At 36.1% G+C, this 23,499-nt stretch overlaps 1 protein-coding gene across 50 annotated transcripts in view; it reads right to left on the bottom strand.

Annotated features, from left to right (window-relative positions):
• The window catches only part of HDAC9 (histone deacetylase 9), a 967,336-nt gene that overhangs the window by 527,377 nt on the left and 416,460 nt on the right, over positions 1 to 23,499 (bottom strand). For 21 of the 50 annotated variants that reach the window (XM_084977200.1, XM_084977210.1, XM_084977211.1 and 18 more), the window contains one exon: positions 5,774 to 5,836. In XM_084977200.1, the coding sequence (XP_084833326.1) occupies positions 5,774 to 5,836 (63 nt within the window). Of the gene's footprint in view, positions 1 to 5,773; positions 5,837 to 6,067; positions 6,348 to 23,499 lie in introns of those variants that run through there. The other 29 variants (XM_084977203.1, XM_084977212.1, XM_084977205.1 and 26 more) reach the window with 2 other exon arrangements.

Raw genomic sequence — 23,499 nt, 5'->3', positions numbered from 1 at the left:
TGGCCACACCCCCACAGCACATGGGGTTCTCCGAGCCAGAGATTGAATCTGAGCCACATCTGTGGCCCACAGCTGAAGCAACGCTGGATCCTTAACCCATTGTGCCACAGCAGGAACTCCAAAAAACATTAATTTTTAAATGAATTTAACAATGAAAAACTATAATTGAAGGGACTATAAACATACTAAAGACTTCCTTCCTATATAAAGTACAATTTCCAAAAAGATATCTCTGAGGTTAAACAAAGAAATTATTTTTAAAAATCAGTGTTGGAGTCTTTTTTAAAAAAAAAAATGTGCTTCTATTTTAAGCAGCAAGGAGTCTGTCCCAGCTCAGAAAGGAGATATTAGCACTTTCACACACCCCTGCATCTCACCTCTTCCCAATGCCTCATATTGATGAAAGCTTTATGAATATTTTTACATTGTCCTACTTCATTAAATTTGCTTTCTGTCCTATAACCATAATCTCACCGCTGTTTGAAAGAATTCAATGCTTTCCATTAACTTTACTATGCTTTCTCCACTTCTCAGTTTCATTCTTTGCTTCAGTTTAAAGCTCATTTCTTCATTGTGTGGGTTTCACTGTCAAGCAGTTTAGTTGGTGTTTGAGAATGTCTAAGTTGCTAATTATTTTCTTTACATTGTAGTAACATCTCATCTGGGTGGAACACTGGGTTGCAATTCTTTCACAACTTCTGAGATTTTTCTCCACTATCTTCTGGCATTGAGTGTTGGGTAAATTTGATAAGCCTTCCTGAGTTTCACACATTCTCTCCCACCTTAGATATTTGCTTTACCTGCCTGAACCCTGAAGAATAATTTATCTCTTGAAATTCAGCACCACAGTGTGGTTATGACTTGGTGCTGAGCACTTACAGCAAATTTTCCCACAAGACGGGAGCTCTTTCAATATGCAGATTTATTTATTTTTTTTCCTTTTCAGTGAAATAATCTTTCTTCATTTTTACAAAATGTTCTTCTATTTCAAAGTTTTGGAATATCAGCTTCAGGGATATAAATAACCTGTCACTGTGTCTTTTGTCTTTCTTATTATTTACCTCTCCCCAATCACTTTAATCCATTTCCCTTTTTCATTCCCTCTGATTGTCTCCAGCCTTTCCTCTTTGTTGGTAAAGATTTTCACTGGTGTCTATTCTGTTTCCTGCTTTTTCTAATGAATTTTTTGTTCTATAATTGCCATGCTTTTTTCATTCTAAGTTTGTTTCCCTAGACTGAAAATACCCTTTTTCATTCCTTTCTACAGTTTTATCATCTCACCTTTGAGCTCTTATTTTACAAAGTTTATGTTCTTATTAAGGCGCTCTATTTGCAAGGAGCAGTTATTAAATAATTTCATGGGTTCACTGAGTTGATGTCTTATTGGTGGGATCTATAAAGTTAGTAGGGGAAGGTATTTCATTGCAAAGACCTATGGGTCATTTTTGCAATTTAGAGTATTGCTCTGAAGCCTTCCCCTGGAGATGTGGTGTTTCTGCACCTTCCCCCATTTCGCCAGTTTCTCTTCCAGAATCTTTTCTGCTGTTTCTCAGTTGCAATAAAAAAACTCCACCACCACCAAAAGCTGAGGATATCCACTCAGTTTGCTCCATTCCAGATTTGGAAATGTTAGAATTTTCAGTACATTGTCATCTTGTCGGTAACAGGCCCTATTAAGCTTCTCTCTTCGGATCAAAGATCCCTGTTTCCATTATTCCCTTGGCTACCAGTTTCTGAGATATGCTGTATTAGGTCATATCATTTCCTTTGCTCAGCTAATGCTGAATATTGTGTATGTGGGGTGGGGAATGATGCTGACTTATACTATTTTAGGATCACTTCATTATCAATCAGTGATGAGAAATTATGTAGTACATTTTCAAATTTCTCATCTCCAAAATCAAAACCACCATTTAAAATTCATCATCGGGCTCATTTTAGTCTCTTGAGGGATTTTATTGAATTGTTTTTACTTAACGCATATGACAAACAATTTTGCCATCCGTGTCATCCACAGAAAAATAATCATTCTTGTCCCCATTCTCAACGGGCCAACTTATAACTAGCTTTTTGATTGCTATCTATCAAACAGCCCAACTGATAACATCCTAGGAAGTGAAGATAACCTGAGGTAGAGAATGGCAAAATAGTAATTATGGGGAATACCAGAAGTGATTCTTAACATGACAGGAGCATTTCACAGACTTACATTTTCATAATTAGATTCTGCTTTCCAAGTAGACATAAATGACTACTGAATCTAAAATGTTCCTTTTCCCCTGACAATACATACCAAGGAGATAAAAGGATTCTGAAAGAGCGAAGATATATTTTCCTTAAAAGAAATTCAGAATTTAGATTTAAATGTGTTTCTTTATACCCTAAAAGAAGAATGCAGAGTGAAAATATGAGTTTTCCTTACTGTAAACATTTTTTACACTAATGCTCTACAAACTCTAGGAAATTCTTTCATAATAATCATTCCAATATCATCTGGGTAACTTTGCTGTCCAATGCATTAAGCAACAAGCCTGGCAATAGGAGAATACCCCAGATTCTGCCAGCTACTGCTGAGTGGCTTGAATCAATGTTTGTAGATGCTTCAGTTTCTGCCACAGTTATCACTCATATTGGTCCACACAAGCCACAAAAGTGGAGACTGACCCAGCAAAATGTGTCACTCATACTGAATTCCAAGATTCAATATTAAAAAGCTTTTTATTTAAAAGATATTAACAGATGACATTGCAGAACCTAACTCTTCCTTAGATGTATAGCTTGGCTGGGTCAATATTAGAGAAAAAAACTGGAGCCATATAAAACACTTGCTATTCAATAGTATAAAAAGCTCTAAAGAAAAAATATCATTTATATTAATACATGGCTAGAATAATAAATGGGAGCTCTAAAGCAACGACTAACAACAAAATAAAGCTTTTTAAACAATCTCAAGAAAGCTGCTGTTGGGATTTCACTGTTCTGTGACATATTCTGCAACTTCTTTACCTTTGATTATAAAGTAATGAGACATTTCACAGAACACACACATACACACATACACAACACTGATTTAGTCACAATCTGTCCAAAGAAATTATTTAATTTTTATCAGACCAGGAAAACTGCCCTTCCCTCCAAAAAAGCTGATTGATAAAGATAACTAGTGAAAACTTACTATCAAAGCAAAAAGTCATTCCCCTAGATGACATACATTCTAGCTCATCTGGCTCATTCAGTGATAAAGACCATGGTATTGCAGAACAAGAACCCAAGATTCATTCGCTAAAAAATGTTAATAGTGAGTTCACACTTTAATGACATGTTACCTTTGAACCTCACAAGAGTACCAAGAGGTGAGCAGGAAGACATCATTGGTTTACAGGTAAGTAAACCACTTCCAACACTTCTACAACTGGCCAGCAGTGGAGTTCTCACAAGAACACAGAGCTTCTGACTCCTAGAAGAATGTTCCCTGCACTGCTACGGTGTACCTTTTTCTCTTTCAGATCCAAAGACTCCCTCCATTTCTAAGCATATCAATCACATCCATGCCACTGGTCCAAAAGGGAGCTGAATAAGATTTGTAGTTTAAATAAATACACCCCTAATTGAGCACTTAACTTAAAAGACAAATCCTACTGATACGGGTCACTAGCATCATTATCACTTCCCTCTACACTATCAGTGATACCCAAAGTTCGCTGCATGTTAGAATTGCTTCCAGGCTGTTTCTCATACTGTTTCAATCAGAAACACTAGCGGTGAACCCCAGGCATCAGTATTTTGTAAAATATTCCTGGTGACCACACCTTTGAGAGCCACTGCCTCAGAAGAAGTACACAAAAAAAGACTAGGGGAATTAAATTTAAGAGCATATTTTATTTAAAAAAAATCAAATGTTACAGGACATGGTAGAAAGAATGCAAATGTTTTTATGCTTCAAATTTTAAAAATATTCAGCACTTGCAGTTCTCTTATTTATATCAGACAGGTTTGGGAGCTGATGTCAATTGACATCACTTTTCATTTAAGAGCTGGTGCTTAAATGTTGCTTCCTGTAAAACTGACAATAACGCAGTCTCAAATGCTTCCCTGCCTGAAAATATTGTTGCGCTGTATAAAAATCATTAAATGTCCGGAAAATGACAATCTCAACTGAAACTGGAGTAAATTTATGTATGATTATCAAAGACACTGAGAAACAGTGAAGCTTGCAAACACCTGTAGCAAGATTCAAGCCAGCAGATAGTCACTGCTTGAAAGGCACAGCTTTGTTTCTACCATGTGAATGAAATTTTAAACTTTTAACAGAGGTGAGGAATAAAAGGGTAAAGGGTAGTACTGAAAAGATATCTAAAATAGTTAATGTTAATAGAATTGGTTGATACATGAAAAATAAAATGCCAAGTAATGAGCTCCATCAGAGACGTAACAGTTGACCCCTCCCCAAACTTTTTTCAACTTTATAGCCACAAAGATAATAAACCGTACTGAAATTCTGGTATGTTTGCTTGAGATAAGCAGACACTACTGATTAATATAATTTCTGTCACTTAAGTGTAAACACACCAAATTACACAAAATTGGTATTTTATTCTGACTCCACAAAAAAATTGGGTCAATGAAGGATCTTAAAATTATCATAACTAACCAAGGTTTAGAGAAAATCTGCCCAAAGATAGAACCATAGATGAGGAGGTGTTCAATACTAAAACAGACATCATGCCAACCTGTGGAGTATCTCCTTCTCATCTAGCTCTACCAAGTAAACGCTGCTTTATGTTGCACTTTTACCATGGAAATCTAGGTAGTGTTCTATAATTATAATTAAGCCCACATAGGAACACAGAAGATGGCAGGGGGAACTTTAAGTCAATTTAGATTGAGACATTCAGAAAAGAAGCAAAACAAAAAGTACCACAAGCTTTAGGAACTAGCTGTAGGGAATAAATATGAAAAGAAACAAGAACGAGTAAGTGCTATTGCCTGGAGAGTCTGCTCTTAGAGAAACTGGTAAAGCTGAGGAGCTTCATCTCCCATCTGCACAGCTCCCTGAAGGGACAAGCACATACACAGAAACTAGAAATCAGAATCTGTTACTATTATTCTTTAAAATATTGCACCTGCGTAAAACACCTTTATATGTGTTACAGCTGTGCATCTGCCTGACAATGCTAGACTTTCCAAATGTTTTAAAGAAAATCAAAATAATCACCTGCTAATAATAATTTTATTTCATCCTAAGCAGTTTCTTTTTGGGATGAGAAGAAAAAAAGCTACGTGAAAACTACCTTCACAACTCCTGTAGCAAACACATTTCATAAGGTAGGTCTATAAATAGAGGTGCTTCTGTAGGCACACTGTCAATATAAAATCATCAGGCTACAGAAGGCTGCAATGTAAACTGCAGCCCCAATATGAACTTACCTTATTTTAAAGTCCCATCAGAATATGCGTACAATCGGAACGGACCTCCTTTTGCTAGTTGCAGAGCAAGGCAAAACACCCCCAACTACATTTTACTTATCTCTGCCCCATCCTTCAGGAGAAGCTTTGCGATTTCATTCAGAAGCAGCCTGTCCCTGAGCAGACTGAATATGCACAGAAAAGAGTAATGGAAGGGATCTAAGTTAAACCCTCCAGAAGCACCAAGAAAATAGCAACATCAACACCAAAAAGCAGCAAACCCTTAAGAGAGTACTTTTCCTAGCTGCCTTTCCCAAGACAGCCCCCTTTCACATGTAAAATGTCTCTGTTAAAAAAAGGCTCTTACCTGAGCTGATCATACTGTGCATTCTCTGCTGAGCCAAGAGCTGCTCTCGTCCAGCCACCCCATCTGAAGGAAAACACGAGTCAGTCTCGTAAATTGTCTGCAGCATATTCCAATCGCTCTTACTTCAGCTACATGAAAGATTCATCGCTGCACGGGCCCCAGGAGCTACCCTGGCTGGTCCTCCCTCCTCCCCGAGGAAAGGCAGCAAAAGATCAACTTCGACAATGACTTCCTCTCTGCTAAGATGGACACACACTTTTCAAAAGACCTGGGTACTTTTGCTACATTACCAACCTGTGTGCAAAGCAGAAAGGACCGAATGGATGCTAAGGCTCTCTGGAGTTTAGGCTATCCCGGAAACTAAAAGCAGGTGGGAACTAGGAATGTGCTTCAGGGTTATTGCTTTGTCAGAATAAGTAGAAAAATATTAACTCGACCCACGAGAAAAAGAAACCAATTAAACCTGGCTTACAGCTCCTCAGGCTGCTAGAGTTTCACTGCAAGAACCCTCAGTCCTGCAAGTGGCTTCAGCTGGTGCCCTTCTCCTATCTGTGTGTGCCTCTTCCCCCTCTCTAGTCTCTCTCAGCTCAAGTTGGCTAAAGCTAGTGATAATCCATTTGCATATGAATCAACAACAGCATGGCCCACAGGCACAGAAATAGAACAATGGTCGGCCTGAGCCAAAAATAGGTCAAGCATGGCCGAGTGATTGGAGCCTGCATTAATGCATTTAAAAATACCCCAGCAAACCCAGCTGTCCAGCCTCTATCTTTCAAACCATAATTCTCTATTGCAGGGCCTTAAAAGCAATTAACTCTTTCCTCCCTTCAAGCTTGCTTTACACACTGTTTCCATACTGGCGATTCACTTCCAAAGAAAGGAAGTGTGGGGGGGAAATAAGAATAATTCTAAGAGGGCAAATGCACATACATTTCATTTCATTTTATTTTTGTAGTATGTGTTTTTGGAAGAGAGAGGAGAGAAGTGCAGAGCTCTGTATTGGTTCTAAAATAATACTGGAAGCTTTTGCTCATAATGTGGTTTCTGCCTCACCCACGCACAGCAATCCTGGTGTTCTATTTTTGTTGCCTGTTTCTCTGGCTACACTGCAGTTGGCTGTAGCACTAGAAGCTTTGCTGCCTTCTAGTTTCAAGACTGACAGGAGATTTAGTAGAGGTAGTTTTGGAAAATAAGCACACCCCAGAATAAAATGTTTATGAAGGACCAGCTTGATTTTTTCTTTTTTTTTTTTTAACTTGCTATTTATGTAAGGCAATTGTCCTGTTTCACAAATCTTTATATGATTTTAGTACCACCTATCAATTTCATTACATCCAGTTTCCATTATATCTAAATTAAAAATATATATGCAACTTAGAGCTAAAAATGTTCCTTCTGTTTCAGCCTCTCAGGCTAAATTCAATTTACCTGCTGAAGGCAAAGAAGGTACTTGTGCTTTCTTATGGATGGTGCAGAATTAAAAAATATATGCACCTGTGCATCAATTATATAGTCAACCCCCAACTATGAAAGTTCTGCATTCATCTCTACCTTGGTTGGCTGAAATACAGACCTCACTTTTCGATAGAAATAGTGTTTATAATAGTTGATTCCCAGATCAACACACACTGCAGAATTTACTTACAAATGAGCTATTGTATATAGCACTAAACATTCTACAGTCTCTGGTACACACATAACATCATTTCTAGATGAGAAATAAATTCTGCATCATAAATTAGGTTGCTAGCATCTAGCCACTCCAAAGAGCAAACCTAAAAGTGAAAATCCATTGGTCATGGGAGCTCTTCTCCTTTTTCTAAACTCAATTGGCAAGAAAAAATATAATTCTTAAGGCATTAGTAGCAACAGAGAAGAAAAGGAAAACAGCGGTGTTTCAAGGTTCCCACAACAATCAGATGAAGGAGAGTTCCTGGTCAATCATAGATTGTGGAGCAGAAGAAAGAGAACAAGAAGATACAGAGTTCCAGTGAAAAGGAGGAAACATATTAAGTCATTAGGCAGATAACTCCCTGTTGAAGAAAATGGCACTGTGAATTTTTCTTTTTTCATAGATTAACTCCCACTTATTGCACAATTATATTTGAACAGTTACAGGATTTTTTTTTTAGAAGTTATTCCAAACTACATTTGACTTAAGCTAAACAGGAAAATCTTATGTGCCCGTCAATGGAAAAAAACGTTTAATTCCATCTGCCATCATAAAGTAAACTTTCACTCAATTAAGACATTGGTGTATAAAATTCAAGGGATGGAAATACTGTAGATCTGGCAGTTTACCTCAGAGATTACATAACCAACCACAGCATTTTAGACCTAGGGGAAATTTAGAGATTGTCTATAATGGTGTCCAAACTCTCTGTCCCCCAGGATGCCAGGGACCCTGGGAGCTGACTCTCAGTGTTACCCAGAAGAGGTTTTTTCCCCAAACCAGAGCAGCCTTGTTTTTATCTGTTTACATTTGGGTAAGATTTCTTTGGAACAATGACTTCTTAGATTAAGAAAAAAATTAAAATATGGTATATGATGACAGATGATAACTAGACTTATCATTGCTATCATTTTGCGCCATATAGAAATATCAAATGATTGTGTTGTGCGCTGGGAACTAATATAATGTTGTAGATCAATTACACTTCATAAACAAATAAACTGACAAAAAAAGAGAGATAAGATGTGACTACCAGAGAGGAGGGGGTGCGGGAAAGGGCATTTTAGATGAAGGTGGTCCAAAGGTATAAACTTCCAGTTAGAAGATAAATAAGTACCAGGGATGTAACATACAACATAATGAATATAGCTAACATTGCAGTGTGTTACCTATGAAAGTTGTTAAGAGTAAATCCTAAAAGTTCATCACAGAAAAACATTTTTGTTCATTTCATTTTGTATCTATATAAGATGATGAATGTACACTAGACTTACTGTGGTAATCATTTGCTGATGGATGTAAGTCATTATGCTGTACACCATGAACTTATACAGTGCCGTATATCAATCATACCTCAGTAAAACTGGAAGGAAAAAAAAATTGAAATCCACTCTTTGAGTACACATGATCTCCCTAATGTACACACGAAGAGAGTAAAGAAACTTTCTGAATGTTACGAAGGATGAAAAAACACTCATTAATGGAGTTATGACTGGAGAGACTCAGTCTCTAGTTGTCTACCCAAGTAGGTCTAGCACTCATATTCTCAAGTACACCCTCTTATTCCTTACAATGCAAATAATTATCTGAAATATTCAGAATAAATTTTAATATTATCTACTGATGTAAAATAGAACCACTCTTAATTGTCTCAGAGTGGCTTTAAACAGAGTATGTTTTAAAAACTAGTGATAAACATAGAAGGACAACAGAAATCCTAGTACAGAATCCTAGTCCTTGACTTAAAGTGACATTACTCCCAGATTAGCCCCATATGAAAATATCAAGCCAAAATGCATCTAATATATCTAACCTACCAAACATCATAGCTTATCCTAGCCTACTTTAAACATGCTCAGAAAACTCACAAGAGTCTATTGGACAAAATACCTAACACACAGTATATTTTATAATGAAGTATTAAATTGAATACTGTGCTGAAAGTGAAAAACACAGTGGTTTTAAGAGTATCAGGTATTTACCCTGTGATCACTGTGGCTCATTGCTGCTGCCTAGCATCTTCCGAGAATATCATAAGGCCTATATCGCTAGCACAGAAAAGGTCAAAATTCCAACTATGACTTCTCCTTAAGGCATATGGTTTTCACTCCATAGTAAAGCCAAAAAATCATAAATGTAACTTAAATTGTGTGTAATGATTAGCCACAAACACACAATTTCACCTGCCTCCATTAATCAAGTTTATTTTGAGATTTGCATGTTCTCCCAGGACCCACAGCCTAAACATCAAGATGTTTGCCTGAGTAGTTTTCTACAAATGTGGCGTCAGCTGCATGTAGTTCGAGCTGAGCTGGTTAAGACACGGACCCTTCAAATGCGTGTGCCAAGTGTGTGCTAGGTGACCTTTTGCAGAGGCCTGTAGCTTAATTACACCTGCACACAGAAAGACCTTTACCACACCTTTTTCCAATCATCGTTCTCCTTGCTCCTCATGCCTCAGACCACCCTGCTTCTTAATTATTTACCCCATCAATACCCCCAGCCCTTTGCCTTGGAGGAGCCGGGTTTGAAATTTGTTCTTTAATCTCCTTGCTGGGCTGCCTTTTGGATAATCCCTCTTTGCTGCAAGTTTCCAGTGTTCCAGCATTTCGGCTGAAACCAGGATGAACCTGGTTTGGTAACAGAATCATCGAAGCTGGGGATCATCTGTATTGACATAATTTACATCTTTGTTGTTTTATATTGAAATTATACCCTTAAAATACAGTTTACAGAAAGTCTCCAAGCTTTTATAATCATTAAAAAAAAAAAACCCAGAACCCAAAAGAGTTAGTAATTCCTCATTCTCAGAGATATCAGGATAGGGCATTCACATAGAAGAGTATAAATAATGGGTCTTATTTTGACCAGGTTAGTTAACTTGAGTTTATTTATATTCTGTCCCTGCATTCTTGCAGCATTTTTTTGCCGGTAGCATTCTTGTCTTTCAACTCTTGATAATGGAAACCTAATTTAGAGTGAAAAGATATTGGTCGCTTATCATTAAATAGATACGACTTGTTTCTGAGAGGAAAAATAACATCATTAAAACCACTATCAAGTATAATGATTATCATAGTTCTATTCTCCAAAAACTTAAATATTAAGAATGTCGAGGTAATTCTTCTCACATTATGTCAACAATGTCGGTAAAGAAATGTGAGTTTCTTTCTGGGTATTTGTAAAACCAATTTTACTGACTGGGAAAAAAGATATTAAATTTTATAAGAACTGTTACAAGCTCATACAAATGTCAGGCTAGAATAGATGGGAAGTTTTACATTTTTTAATAAATTTAAATTCAATTTAATAAACATTTTGGAAATTGATCTAAATGTTGTACTTTACATTTATTTAAATAATAAATGAAAAAGAGTAAGGAAAGAAAACCAGATTCCCAGTTAAATAAAAAATGGGAATGGGCATCAAATCCTAAGGCAAAACATCATTCAAAAGTAATTATGATAATTCCAATTCTTTTCATAGGTATATAAGCACAATGAAAAAAATTAAATATTTTAATTAAATTTTAATTAAAAATTTAAAGTATGGATAAAAAATCTATATGGCATCAAAATATTTCCAGAAAGTTCTAAAGACTGATTTTCTCAAATCTGTCTTAGTTGATGACTGATGAATGACACCACTAGAAAAAGTGAACAAGGACGTATAACCTGATTTATTTCACCACAATAATAAATCCTCGTTCATCTGTAATCAAGCATAGACTTTTCATGCAGTACCAAATCTTACCAAATCTTATGGTTCTAGAACCCAGATGCAGTAAGATTTTAAACTTGTTTGCCTGCAATACTAAACTGTGCTGTAACAAGAAAGCTACAAATTACTTTAACTCTTCCACTGTCCCACTCATGTTGCTGCTTCTTCCATCCTCAAATTTCTCAAAGTATTGTCACAGCAATGAAGTTATACACATTTGCCTGCAGGCAACTGACTTGATTCCTAGGACCCTTGAGGGGTCTACGCCGTAGCCACAGCGAAGCCAGATTGGAGTCACATCTGTGACCTATACTACAGGCCACGGCAATACTGGATCCTTTACCCACTGAGGGAGGTCAGGGATTGAACCCACATCCTCACAGATACTAGTCAGGTTCATAATCCACTGAGCGACAACAGGAACTCCCTAATTTTTATTATTTATCTGAAATTTCTGTGAAGAACATCACCAATTCTTATTAAATAGTGGTGACTCAATTTATAGATGATTCCTTTGTACTATAGCAACTTAATTACCAAATGGTCTTCAGATAAGGAAACCTTGCCTGAACCCAAAGGGTGTGAGTAAACACATCAGCAATGAAATGCCAGGGAGAAAACAAAACAACAAAAAACTCTAGAATTGTTGATCTTACTTCAATTAAAAATTATCTCTTCCTTTACTCTTCAAATTAGATGTCTTGTTCCATGATTTATTCTATTTGGGAGGGATAACGGAGTATAAAGATCACCTGGAAGCTTTTTAGAAATGCAATTTATTGGTCCAGAACTACTAAATGAAAATCTCGGGGTGGGAGGGAGCTCTATTTTACAAGATCTCCAAGTGATTCTGATGCACAATAAAGCTTTAGAACCAGTAGATAAAATCGTCCTTTCCAAAGCAATGATAAGATGGATAAAGATAACAAATTATCTTTTTGGGATCCAATTTCAAATTAAGCACTATTATTAAGGAACATATTTTCAAAATTAAAATAATTAAACTAGGTAATAGACAGAAGAAGAGCATTTAATATTCAAAGTATGAAAAGATGGAGGAGGCTCATCCAGAAAAAGATCTTCTAGCTTGCAGATGCATCCATCATTACACACAAGGTGATTGACATGTGAGCACTGTTTTTCTCCATTAAGCCACATTCTAGGGTCTATTTTTCTGAGTATTTGCCAGTTGCACATTCACCCCTTTTTGCAGAGCTCAGAACAGCCAACCCAGGAGAAGAAAGCAAGATGATCATAAATAGTCCTATAATTAGAGGGACAAGTAAAACTTAATGGTCTTTTATAGAACCAAGTGAAGACTGTTTTTTCTAAGCCAGTCACTCATATATAGAACATTTACTACTTTACAACCACCAGTGCAAGTCCCAAAGATATAAATGTATGCAAGAATGACACAGCCATAAATTTGATAGAATTTTTAGTTGTGAATGAAATACAGTTCAAGGCAAGTACTATATAGTCTGATAAACTATAACTTTAGATCTTACTTTAATATTCCTTGAATTTTAATTTACGACTAAGTATTCAAAATAATAAACCTTGTAGGGTTGCTATGAGGATTACAGAGAACATACTCAGCAAACAGGCATTCAATAAATGATAACTTATTATTATAAATACTACTAATAAAAATATCCTATGGACAGGACCTTTTTTTGACAGGTTCACCTGTGGCATGTGAAAGTTCCCAGGCCCCAGGTAAGGAACCTGCCCCACAGCAGTTACCAGAGCCACAGATGTGATGACACTGGGTCCTTAACCCACTGAACCACCAGGGGACTCCTGGACTAGGCCTTTAATTAATAATTGTTAAAATACTTCAGGGTCAGAATGGCAATCATTAGTAAGTCTACAAATAACAAATGCAAGAGAGGTGTGGAAAAAAGGGTACTCTCCTTCACTGTTGGTGGGAATATAAACTGGTACAACCACTATGGAAAACAGTACTGAGATACCTCAGAAAATTAGTATAGAACTACCATATGATCCAGCAATCTCACTCCTGGGCATATAGCAGAATGAAACTTTCAATGAAAAATATACATGCACTTCCATGTTCATTGCAGCACTATTCATAATAGCCAAGACATGGAAACAACTTCAATGCCCATTGAAAGATGAATGGATTAAGAAGATATGATATATATACACAATGGAATACTACTCAGCCATAAAAAAGAACAAGATAATGCCATTTGCAGCAACATGGATGGAACTAGAGACTCTCATGCTAAGTGAAGTAAGTCAAGACAAATACCATATGATATCCCTTATATCTGGAATCTAATATATGGCACAAATGAATCTATCTGCAGAAAAAAAAAAATTCATGGACATGGAGAACAGACTTGTGGTTGCCAAGGGGGAGGGGAAGGGAGTGGGATGGACTGGGAGTTTGGGGTTAGTAGATACAAACTATTGCATTTGGAGTGGATAAGCAATGAGATTGTGCTGTATAGCACAGGGAACTATATCTAGTCACTTGTGATGGAACATGATGGATGATAATATGAGAAAAAGAATGTATATATGTATGTATGACTGGGTCACTTTGCTATACAGCAGAAATTGAGAGACCCTTGTAAATCAACTATAATAACTGGGTAACCATGCTGTACAGTAGAAAATTGACAGAACACTGTAAACTAGCTATAATGGACAAAAATAAAAATCATAAAAAAAGGATGTTGAAAAAATACTTGAAAACTGTTACTCATCTGGTTTTCCAAGGAACATAAATTGTAATAAAATTATATATTTGACTGAACACTGAATTCCTCACCCATAGTTATAGAAGCTTCATTCCATCAATCGAAATAATTTTACTTCCTGTTATATCACCAGAGTTTAGTATAATGCTATGCACAGAGTATGTCACTAGATAAATATTTAGCTATAAATAAGTGATTCCTTCTCTAGAATATCCTATTAAGTGACTAATGATCTGGCCCAAGTTACTAATATAATATGCAACATCTAATATTTCACTGTTACTCATTTTACCATACTATCTTATTAAAATAGCAAGTTATTTTCAAATCAATAACAAATCATAATTTTAAAAATCTAAGGGCACATCTGAAAAGAACGATTTGTTGGAACCAAGTGCAATTTAATTGCACTTTCATTTTTTGCATTTTTTTCCTTGCCTTGTTGCTGTTTCATAGGATAGAATAACCAGTAAAAAGGTCAGACATCAAACTATATTAGAAATAATCTCATATAGCTTAGATACATAGTTGTATGTAATCCTATTCCAGGACAATTTTAATGAACAAAGTATTCAAATATTTTTCTTGTGAAATATCTTAAAGATATTGGAGCTAAGAAATTAATATAAAATGCAATTGTAGTTTCATTTCATAGTGATAGATTTAGTAACTGCAATGATGGCAGAAGAGTCTGGTTACCAATTTCATTGGATAGTATCCATATGCTCTATTTTCAGTTGGTGAATTTCATTGATCATACTATTTTGACTCAAAATTCTGAAAGAAATATAGCTTCAGATTCAACTTCCTTCCTTGCAAAAGGCACTTGAAAAGCTCATGAACAATATTTTTATGCTTTGTATATACATATTTCCACATTAGTGTATATACTAATATGCCTGAATGTAAATATCAATACACATTAACCAGAAACCTTTGTCTTTGTTGTAAATGGCATATAGTATTACCAATAACGAAGAACCATTTCCTCTTTTTAACAGCATTTACTTTGAAATACAAACTAACTTTGGCTAACCTATACTATATTTACCAAATTATGTATGTACCAAGTATTTATAAGACCAGAAACTCTTAGTAAAATAGTAGTTTCAAGACAAAGGCCCTATTTTGGGCCACTGGGCTATGAAAATAAAACTTCTGGGAGAATTCTAGTTAAGTAAAATTAGCATTCTTATCTTCGCTATTTGGTATGCCTCATATTTTATATTTTTCTATAAAGTGTTTCATTCTTACGTAGCAGCACCTTTCACGTTTATCATCTTGGAAATAAATGGGATTCTAATCATCAAAAATCAATAGGCATATTACCATCTGGATGGATATTATATTTAAGAGCTATAATAAGACTAATTTACACATGCTAATATAAAAGTACAGCAGACATCAGAAAATCATCCCAGAAACGTCATTTCTTGCCAAAAAGGTTAAGTTGATATTTACCATACCAAACTATTATATATCAGCACGTTAAATCAAGAGCCTGCTAGGATGCTTGCTTCTAAAAATAGCAACAACCTTCTTTAAAATGTTGCAATTAAATCCTAACTTCACAATTTGATCTAGTTGGGTGCCAACTACGAAAATTAAGAAATAGCAAGCACCCCAAACATAACTTATTTTTCGCTGATTAAAATATTTATAGCAATGACATGTAATTAAAGTACAAACATTTGAAATTGGCCATATCACTAAGTTTATCAGACATCCCATGGGAATGGAATCTTTCCTATTTCAGGACTCTTAATTCAGTGCCAAGAACAGAGAACCATGGCTTCCAAGGCCATTCATGTTCCAACCACAACTTGACATAGCAACTTAATCCTTTACTTTTTTTTTTTAAACTTCATGAACATACAATTTTTTGGTACTACCCACACAAGTCCTTCATTCTTCCATGCCATTGTACATGCTGTTCTTGTAATCCAGAAAACTTTTCCAAGCTTTCCCATGTGGGAAACTTTTCATTTTAAGAGAATATAATACTTTTCTATGTCCCTTAAAATGTTGTTTGTTTTGCTTCAAAATTAGTATGACACACTTTCTTTTAGTGCTCATTTATCAGTGCCTGATATTTTCCTTTGTGTGTGTGTGTGTGTGTGTGTGTGTGTGTGTGTGTGTGGTTTATCAGCTTCATTCTAATACTGGCTTTTGTTTTGCTTTTTTTTATTGAGGTAGAAATTGGACTTACAATATTATACTAGTTTCAAGTATATAGCATACTGATGCAGTATTTTTACAGATTATATGCCATTAAAAGTTATTGTAAAATAACAGCTATGATTCCATGTGTTACATAATATATCCTTGTTGCATATCTATTTTTTTACATAGTACTTTGTTATCTCTTAGTCCCACCCTATCTTGCTCCTCCTCTTTTCCTTCTCCCCTGTTTATTTTAGTTAGTTTTCTCTATCTATGAGTCTGTTTCTGTTTTGCTATATACATTTATTTGTTTTACTTTTTGGATTCTACATATAACTGATATCACACAGTATTTATCTTTCTCTGACTTATTTCTTGGGCTGCTCCCGCGGCATATGGAGGTTCGCAGGCTAGGGGTTGAAGCAGAGCTGTAGCCGCCGGCCTATGCCAGAGCCACAGCAACGCGGGATCCGAGCCGTGTCTGCAACCTACACCACAGCTCATGGCAACACCTGATCCTTAACCCACTGAGCAAGGCCAGGGATCGAACCTGCAAACTCATGGTTCCCAGTCAGATTCGTTAACCACTGAGCCACGACGGGAACTCCAGATTTTCATTCTTTTAAAAACCTGAATAATAGTCCATTTTATATAAATTTAAATCTACTTTATCTATTCATCTGCTGATGAGCACTTGGGTTCCTTCCCTATCTTAGCTACTGCAAATACTACTGTGAATACTGGGGTGCATGTATCTTTTTGAATTAGTGATTTTGTTTTTTCTGGATATATACCCAGGAATTGAATTGCTATATCACATGGTAGTTCTATTTTCAGTTTTTTGAGGAAACTCTATACCATTTTCCCAGTTTACATTCCCATCCACAGTGTACAAGGGTTTCCTTTTCTCCACATCATTATCAATATTTGTTACTTGTGGTCTTTTTGATGATAGCCATTCTGATGGGTTGGGGGTGATTTTGTTGTTGATTTTGTTGTTGTTTTGATCTGTATTTCTCTAATAAATAGCAATGTTGAACATCCTCTCATGTGCCTATTAGTCATCTGTATGTCTTTGGAAAAATGTCTATTTAAGACTTCTGCACATTTTTTTAAACTGAGTTTTTTTTGATATTGAGTTGTATGAACTGTTTATGTTTTAGGTATTAACACTTTATCTGCCATATCATTTGCAATTATTTCTTTTTGTCAGTGATTTCCTTTCCTATGCAAAAGCTTTTAAGTTTAGTTAGGTCCTATTTGTTTACTTTTGCTTTTATTTCTTTTGCCTTAGAAGATATATCCAAAAAATGTTGCTATGATTTATGTCAAATAGAGTTTTTTCTACATTATCTTCTAAGAGATTTATGGCTTTATATTTTTAATACATTTACATTTCAAGTGTGTTTTTATATAAGATGTGAGGAAATGTTCTAATCTTATTTTACATGCAGCTGTCCAGTTTTCCCAGCACCATTTAATGAAGATAGTGTCTTTTCTCCATTGCACATTCTTGCCTCCTTTTGTCATAGAATAATTCACTAGAGGTTCCTGGGTTTATTTCTGGGCTCCCTATTCTGTTCGTTTGATCTATGTGTCTTTGTGTCAATACCATACTGCTTTGCTTACTGTAAATTTGTGTATAGTCTGAAATCTAGGAGTGTAATACCTACAGCTTTGTTATCTATTCTTAAGATATCTGTGGTAGTTTGGAGTCTTTCATGATTCCATGTGTATTTTAGGATTATTTTTTCTAGTTCTGTGAAAAATGTCATGGGTATTTTGATAGGAATTGAATTAAATCTGTAGATTGCTTTGGGTGGTATAGCCACTTTAACAATATTAATGTTCTGATTCATGAACATGAAATGCCTTCCCATTTCTTTATATCATCTTCAATTTCCTTAATCAATGTTCTATAGTTTTCAGAGTGTAGGTCTTTGACCTCTTGTTAAATTATTCCTAGGTGTTTTATTCTTTTTGATGCAATATTAAATGGGATTTTTAAAACTTTCTCTGTCTAGTATTTCATTATTAGCGTATACAAAAACAACTGATTTCTGTACATTAATCTTGTATCTTTCAACTTTGCTGAATTCATTTATTAGTTCTAATAGTTTTTGATGGAGATTTTAGGATTATTTTGTAAAAACTATCATGTTATCTATAAATAGTGACTGTTTTACTTTTTCCTTTCTAACGTGGATGCCTTTTATGTCTTTTTCTTGTCTGACTGCTGTGGCTAGGACTTCTAATATTATGTTAAATAGAAGTGGTGAGAGTGGGTATCCTTGTCTTTTTCTGATTTTAGAGAGAAAGCTTTCAGTTTTTCACTATTAAGTATGATGTTAGCTGTAAGTTTATCATAAGTAGCCTTCATTATGTTGAGATATGTTCCCTCTACAGCAACTATGATAGGAGTTTTTATAATAAACAGATGCTGGATTTTGTTAAATGCTTTTTCTGTCTGTTGAAATGATCATATGATTCATATCCTTTCTTTTGTTACTATGGTGTATCACATTGATTGATTTGCAAATACTGAACCATCCTTGTATCCCTGGAATAAATCCAACTTGATCATGGTGTAGGACCCTTTTCATATATTGTTGGATTCAGCTTGTTAATATTTTGTTGGTAATTTTTGCATCTATTTTCATCAAATATATTTCCCTGTAACTATTTTTCATGGTATCTGTGTCTGGTTTTGTTATTAGGGTAATGAGAGCCCTGTAGAATGAATTTTGGAATGTTTTGTTTCCTTAACTCTTTTGGAATAGTTTGAGAAGAATAAGTATTATACCCTTATTTTTAAATTATTGTTATTATTATTATTATTTTGCTTTTTAGGGCCACACCCATGGATTATGTAAGCTCCTCGGCTAGGGGTCAAATCAAATCAGAGCTACAGCAGCTGGCCTACACCACAGCCACAGCCACGTGGGATCCAACCATGCCTATGTACCTATACCACAGCTCACAGCAATGTCAGATCCCTGAACCACTGAGTGAGGCCAGGGATTGAACCCACATCCTCATGGATACTAGTCAGATTCGTTTCCGCTGATCCACAATGGGAACTCCCAGATCTTTATATGTTTGGTAGAATTATCCTGTGAAACCATCCAGTCCTGTATTTTTGTTTGATGGGAATTTTTTAAATTACAAATTCAATTTCTCTACCAATGATCAGTATATTCAAATTGTCTGTTTCTACCTCAATGACTGGGACAGACAATTTTCTAACCCTTTATTTTACCCTTTACATCCTTTTAAGTATGGCTTTTATAGGCAGCATATTTCTGGACTTTTTTTTTTCCCACTCATCCCATAAAAAAGTGTCATATTTGTTAAGATCATAGAAGGGAGTTAGTGGCCATTGCTGGTTCACCATTTCAAGAGCAAAAGAGTAGTAAATCCATTTCATCCTTCAAAACTTTGCCCAAATGTTGTCTCCTTAGAAAAACCTTCTCTGATCTGAGTTGCCATGAATGAGAGGACCTAATTCTGTCCTTAATTCCACCATAACATAAATCATTGGGTATTTTAAGATTGGCTACATATCTATTTCCCACACTAGGCCTTGGAAAGTCATGAACAGAGTTCTGTCTTTCATCTATGTGCCTACGCCATAGCCTAGTTTAACTATAAGCACTCTATATATGTTGGCTAGACAGATATATATGAAACGGAATTTCAGAAATTTTAGCAATTGTTCCTATGCTCTTAAGGGTCTCCTTGGCTCTGTCTAATGGCCAGCCTGTGTCCTGCTGCAATTATTCTACAAGACACACTGAGATGACTCTTCTAAAAGATTAAAGCTCTAATCAAAAAAAGTTCCATGTTACATTCTCATTCACTTAAAGGGTTCCTTTTCAGTTGTAAAGAGATCCTCCATGTTCTAAGTCTCTTGAAGGAGAGGCTTTATATTAAGATATTTTCTTATTTTGGAGTTCCTGTCGTTGCGCAGTGGTTAACGAATCCGACTGGGAACCATGAGGTTGCAGGTTCGGTCCCCTGGCCTTTTTCAGTGGATTAAGGATCCGGCGTTGCTGTGAGCTGTGGTGTAGGTCGCAGTCGCGACTCAGATCCCACATTGCTGTGGCTGTGGTGTAGGCTGGCGGCTGCAGCTGCAATTAGACCCCTAGCCTGGGAACCTCCATATGCCACGGGAGCGGCCCTAGGAAAGGCAAAAAGACAAAAAAAAAAAAAAAAAGATATTTTCTTATTTATTCATTTATTTATTTATTTTCCGCTGTACACCATGGGGACCAAGTTACACATACATGTACATGTATACATAATTTTTCCTCCCATTGTTGTGTTGTGATATAAGTATCTAGATATAGTTCTCAATGCTACACAGCAGGATCTCATTGTAAATCCATTCCAAGAGCAATAGTTTGCATCCATTAACCCCAAGCTCTGATCCCTCCCACTCCCTCCCTCTCCCCCTGGGCAACCACAAGTCTATGACTTTCTTTTCTGTGGAAAGGTTCATTTGTGCCTTATATTAGATTCCAGATATAAGTGATAATATGATATCTGTCTTTCTCTTTCTGACTTATTTCACTCAGAATGAGAGTCTAGTTTCATCCACGTTGCTGCAAATGGCATTATTTCATTCTTTTTTTATGGCTGGAGTAGTATTCCATTGTGTATATATACCACATCTTCCTAATCCAATCATCTGTTGGTGGTCATTTGGGTTGTTTCCACGTCTTGGCTATTGTGACTAGTGCTGCAATGAACATGCGGGTGCCTGTGTCTTCTTTAAGGAAAGTTTTGTCCAGATATATGCCCAAGAGTGGGACTGCTGAGTCATATGGTAGTTCTATGTATAGATTTCTAAGGTACCTCCATACTGATCTCTACAGTGGTTGTACCAGCTTACATTCCCACCAACAGTGCAGGAAGGTTCCCTTTTCTCCACAACCCCTCCAGCACTTAAGATATTTTCTAACAAAAGAGGTATATTCTTGAAACTATGGAAACTTAGGCTTTAGATATTAATTTATATTTGATTCACGAGAACCATAGAATCTCTCTTACATGAAGGGCAACTATGTAGCATTCTAATAATATGACTTATTGGATGGAGAAGAGGCTCTGGATTCATATAGAATTTAACCAGAATTCTATCTCTGTCACTTATTAGCCAGTTATGAGCCGTTGAAATTGGGTAAGTTACACATTTGTGAGTCACAATTCCCTCATCTTAAAAATGGGAATTTTAATATCTGTCTTGCAATATTGCTTTAATATTTAGAAATAGTGACTATATTAGAGTTCCTGTTGTGGCACAGAGGAAACGAATCTGACTAGGAACCATGAAGTTGTGGGTTCGATCACCGGCCTTGCTCAGTGGGTTAAGGATCTGGCATTGCCGTGAGCTGTGGTATAGGTTGCAAATCTGGCATTGCTGTGGCTCTGGTATAGGCCGGCAGCATCAGCTCTGATTAGACCCCTAGCCTCGGAACCTCCATGTGCCACAGGTGTGGCCCTGAAAAGACAAAAAGACAAAAAAAAAAAAAAAGAAAAAGGAAATAGTGAATATAAAATTCCTACCATTATAACAAGAACATAATATATGCCCAGTACACTATTATACATTATTAATATATGAATCAAAAGTGAATAGCTGAGGGTCTACTTAGATTTGTATATTATGAATTAACATAATCCTGTTTCTCAAGATCAGCTGTAACATTATAAAAAAGAATCTAAAGATCATCAATTTCTGCTGTTTCCCAAAAGACGAAAATGAGTATATGTAAGTTAAGAAAAATTAGAATGGAAATCCTTATGCTATTAATATCACTCTCTAGACTGATAAACAAACCATGTGCATTCAACAACTCACTGATTCTGAAACAGAAAATAAGAAATGGCAATAATGAACAAGGAATGATTGGTATATGCCAGCCTTCTTTCTATGTTCACTTTGTGAGGACAAATTGGATACTTGAATATAAGGAATGGAGATTAATAACAACACTCACATGAAACACAGAACCTTCACTGGGTACACTGAATCACATCTCTGCTTGTCATTTAATTGAAACTAGGAATATCTTCAATTCACAATGCCTTCCCTGCAGCTATTGTTTTCATTCCAGATGACAGGGACTGTCTATTTAAAACTCAATAAGCTAACATTAGTAATTTCACCTGAAGCTATAACAACCTGTTTTTTGTAATAAAGAGGGGACCATGGTCTTCTTATTTTGACTGTATCTGAAGGAAATTTTCAAAAGTAAGCAGAAGTTCATTTATTTTAAAGTCAGGACCGTACCTAGATTGAAATTTACAACTTTTGGTTAATTAAAGTATTAACAATTAAGTTTTTTGTTTTGTGTTGTGTTGTTTTTTAATGGCTGCACCCTCGGCATATGGAAGTTCCTTGGGCCAGAGATGGAACCTAACCTCACCTGAGACCTATGCTGCAGCTGTGGCAACGCAGGATCCATTAACCCCCTGCACCAGGGCTAAGGATTGAACCCACACCTCTGTAGCGACCGGAGCCCCTGCAGTCAGATTTTGTTTTGCTTTGTTTTCTTTTCTTTTTTAATAGTAATTTCCCCAATACAATTTTTTTCTACTGTACAGCATAGTGACCCAGTTAGACATACATGTACACATTATTTTTTCTCACATTATCATGCTCTGTCATGAGTCACTAGACATAGTTCCCAGGGCTACACAGCAGGATCTCATTGCTAATCCATTCCAAAGGCAATAGTCTGCATCTATTAACCCCAAACTCCCAATCCATCCCACTCCCTCCTCCTCCCCTTTGGCAACCACAAGTCTGTTCTCTAAGTCCATGATTTTCTTTTCTGTAGAAAGGTTTATTTGTGCCGTATATTAGATTCCAGGTATAAGTGATCATGTAGTATTTGTCTTTCTCTTTCTGACTTATTTCACTCAGTATGAGAGTTTCTAGTTTCATCCATGTTGCTGCAAATGGCATTATTTTGTTCTTTTTTATGGCTGAGTAGTATTCCATTGTGGATATATACCACATCTTCCTAATCCAATCATCTGTTGATGGACTTTTGGGTTGTTTCCATGTCTTGGCTACTGTGAATAGAGCTGCAATGAACATGCAGGTGCATGTGTCTTTTTTAAGGAGAGTTTTGTCCAGATATATGCCCAAGAGTGGGATTGCTGTGTTACATGGTAGTTCTATGTACAGATTTCTAAGGTATCTCCATACTGATCTCCACAGTGGTTGTACCAGCTTACATTCCCACCAACAGTGCAGGAGGGTTCCCTTTTCTTCACACCCCCTCCCACATTTGTTATTTGTGGACGTATTAATGATGGCCATTTTGACTGGGGTGAGGTGGTGTCTCATGGTAGTTTTCATTTGCATTTCTCTAATAAACAGTGATGGTGAGCATTTTTTCATGTGCTTGTTGGTCATCCATATATCT

This window comes from Sus scrofa, chromosome 9, assembly GCF_054392235.1.
Source record: "Sus scrofa isolate SSC_HxYL_T2T_F1_AM1 chromosome 9, Sscrofa_HxYL_maternal_Yorkshire_Landrace_v2.0, whole genome shotgun sequence".
Taxonomy (NCBI): Eukaryota; Metazoa; Chordata; class Mammalia; order Artiodactyla; family Suidae; genus Sus; species Sus scrofa.
Note: the sequence above shows the minus strand (reverse complement) of the source record. Positions and strands in the feature narration are given on the sequence as shown.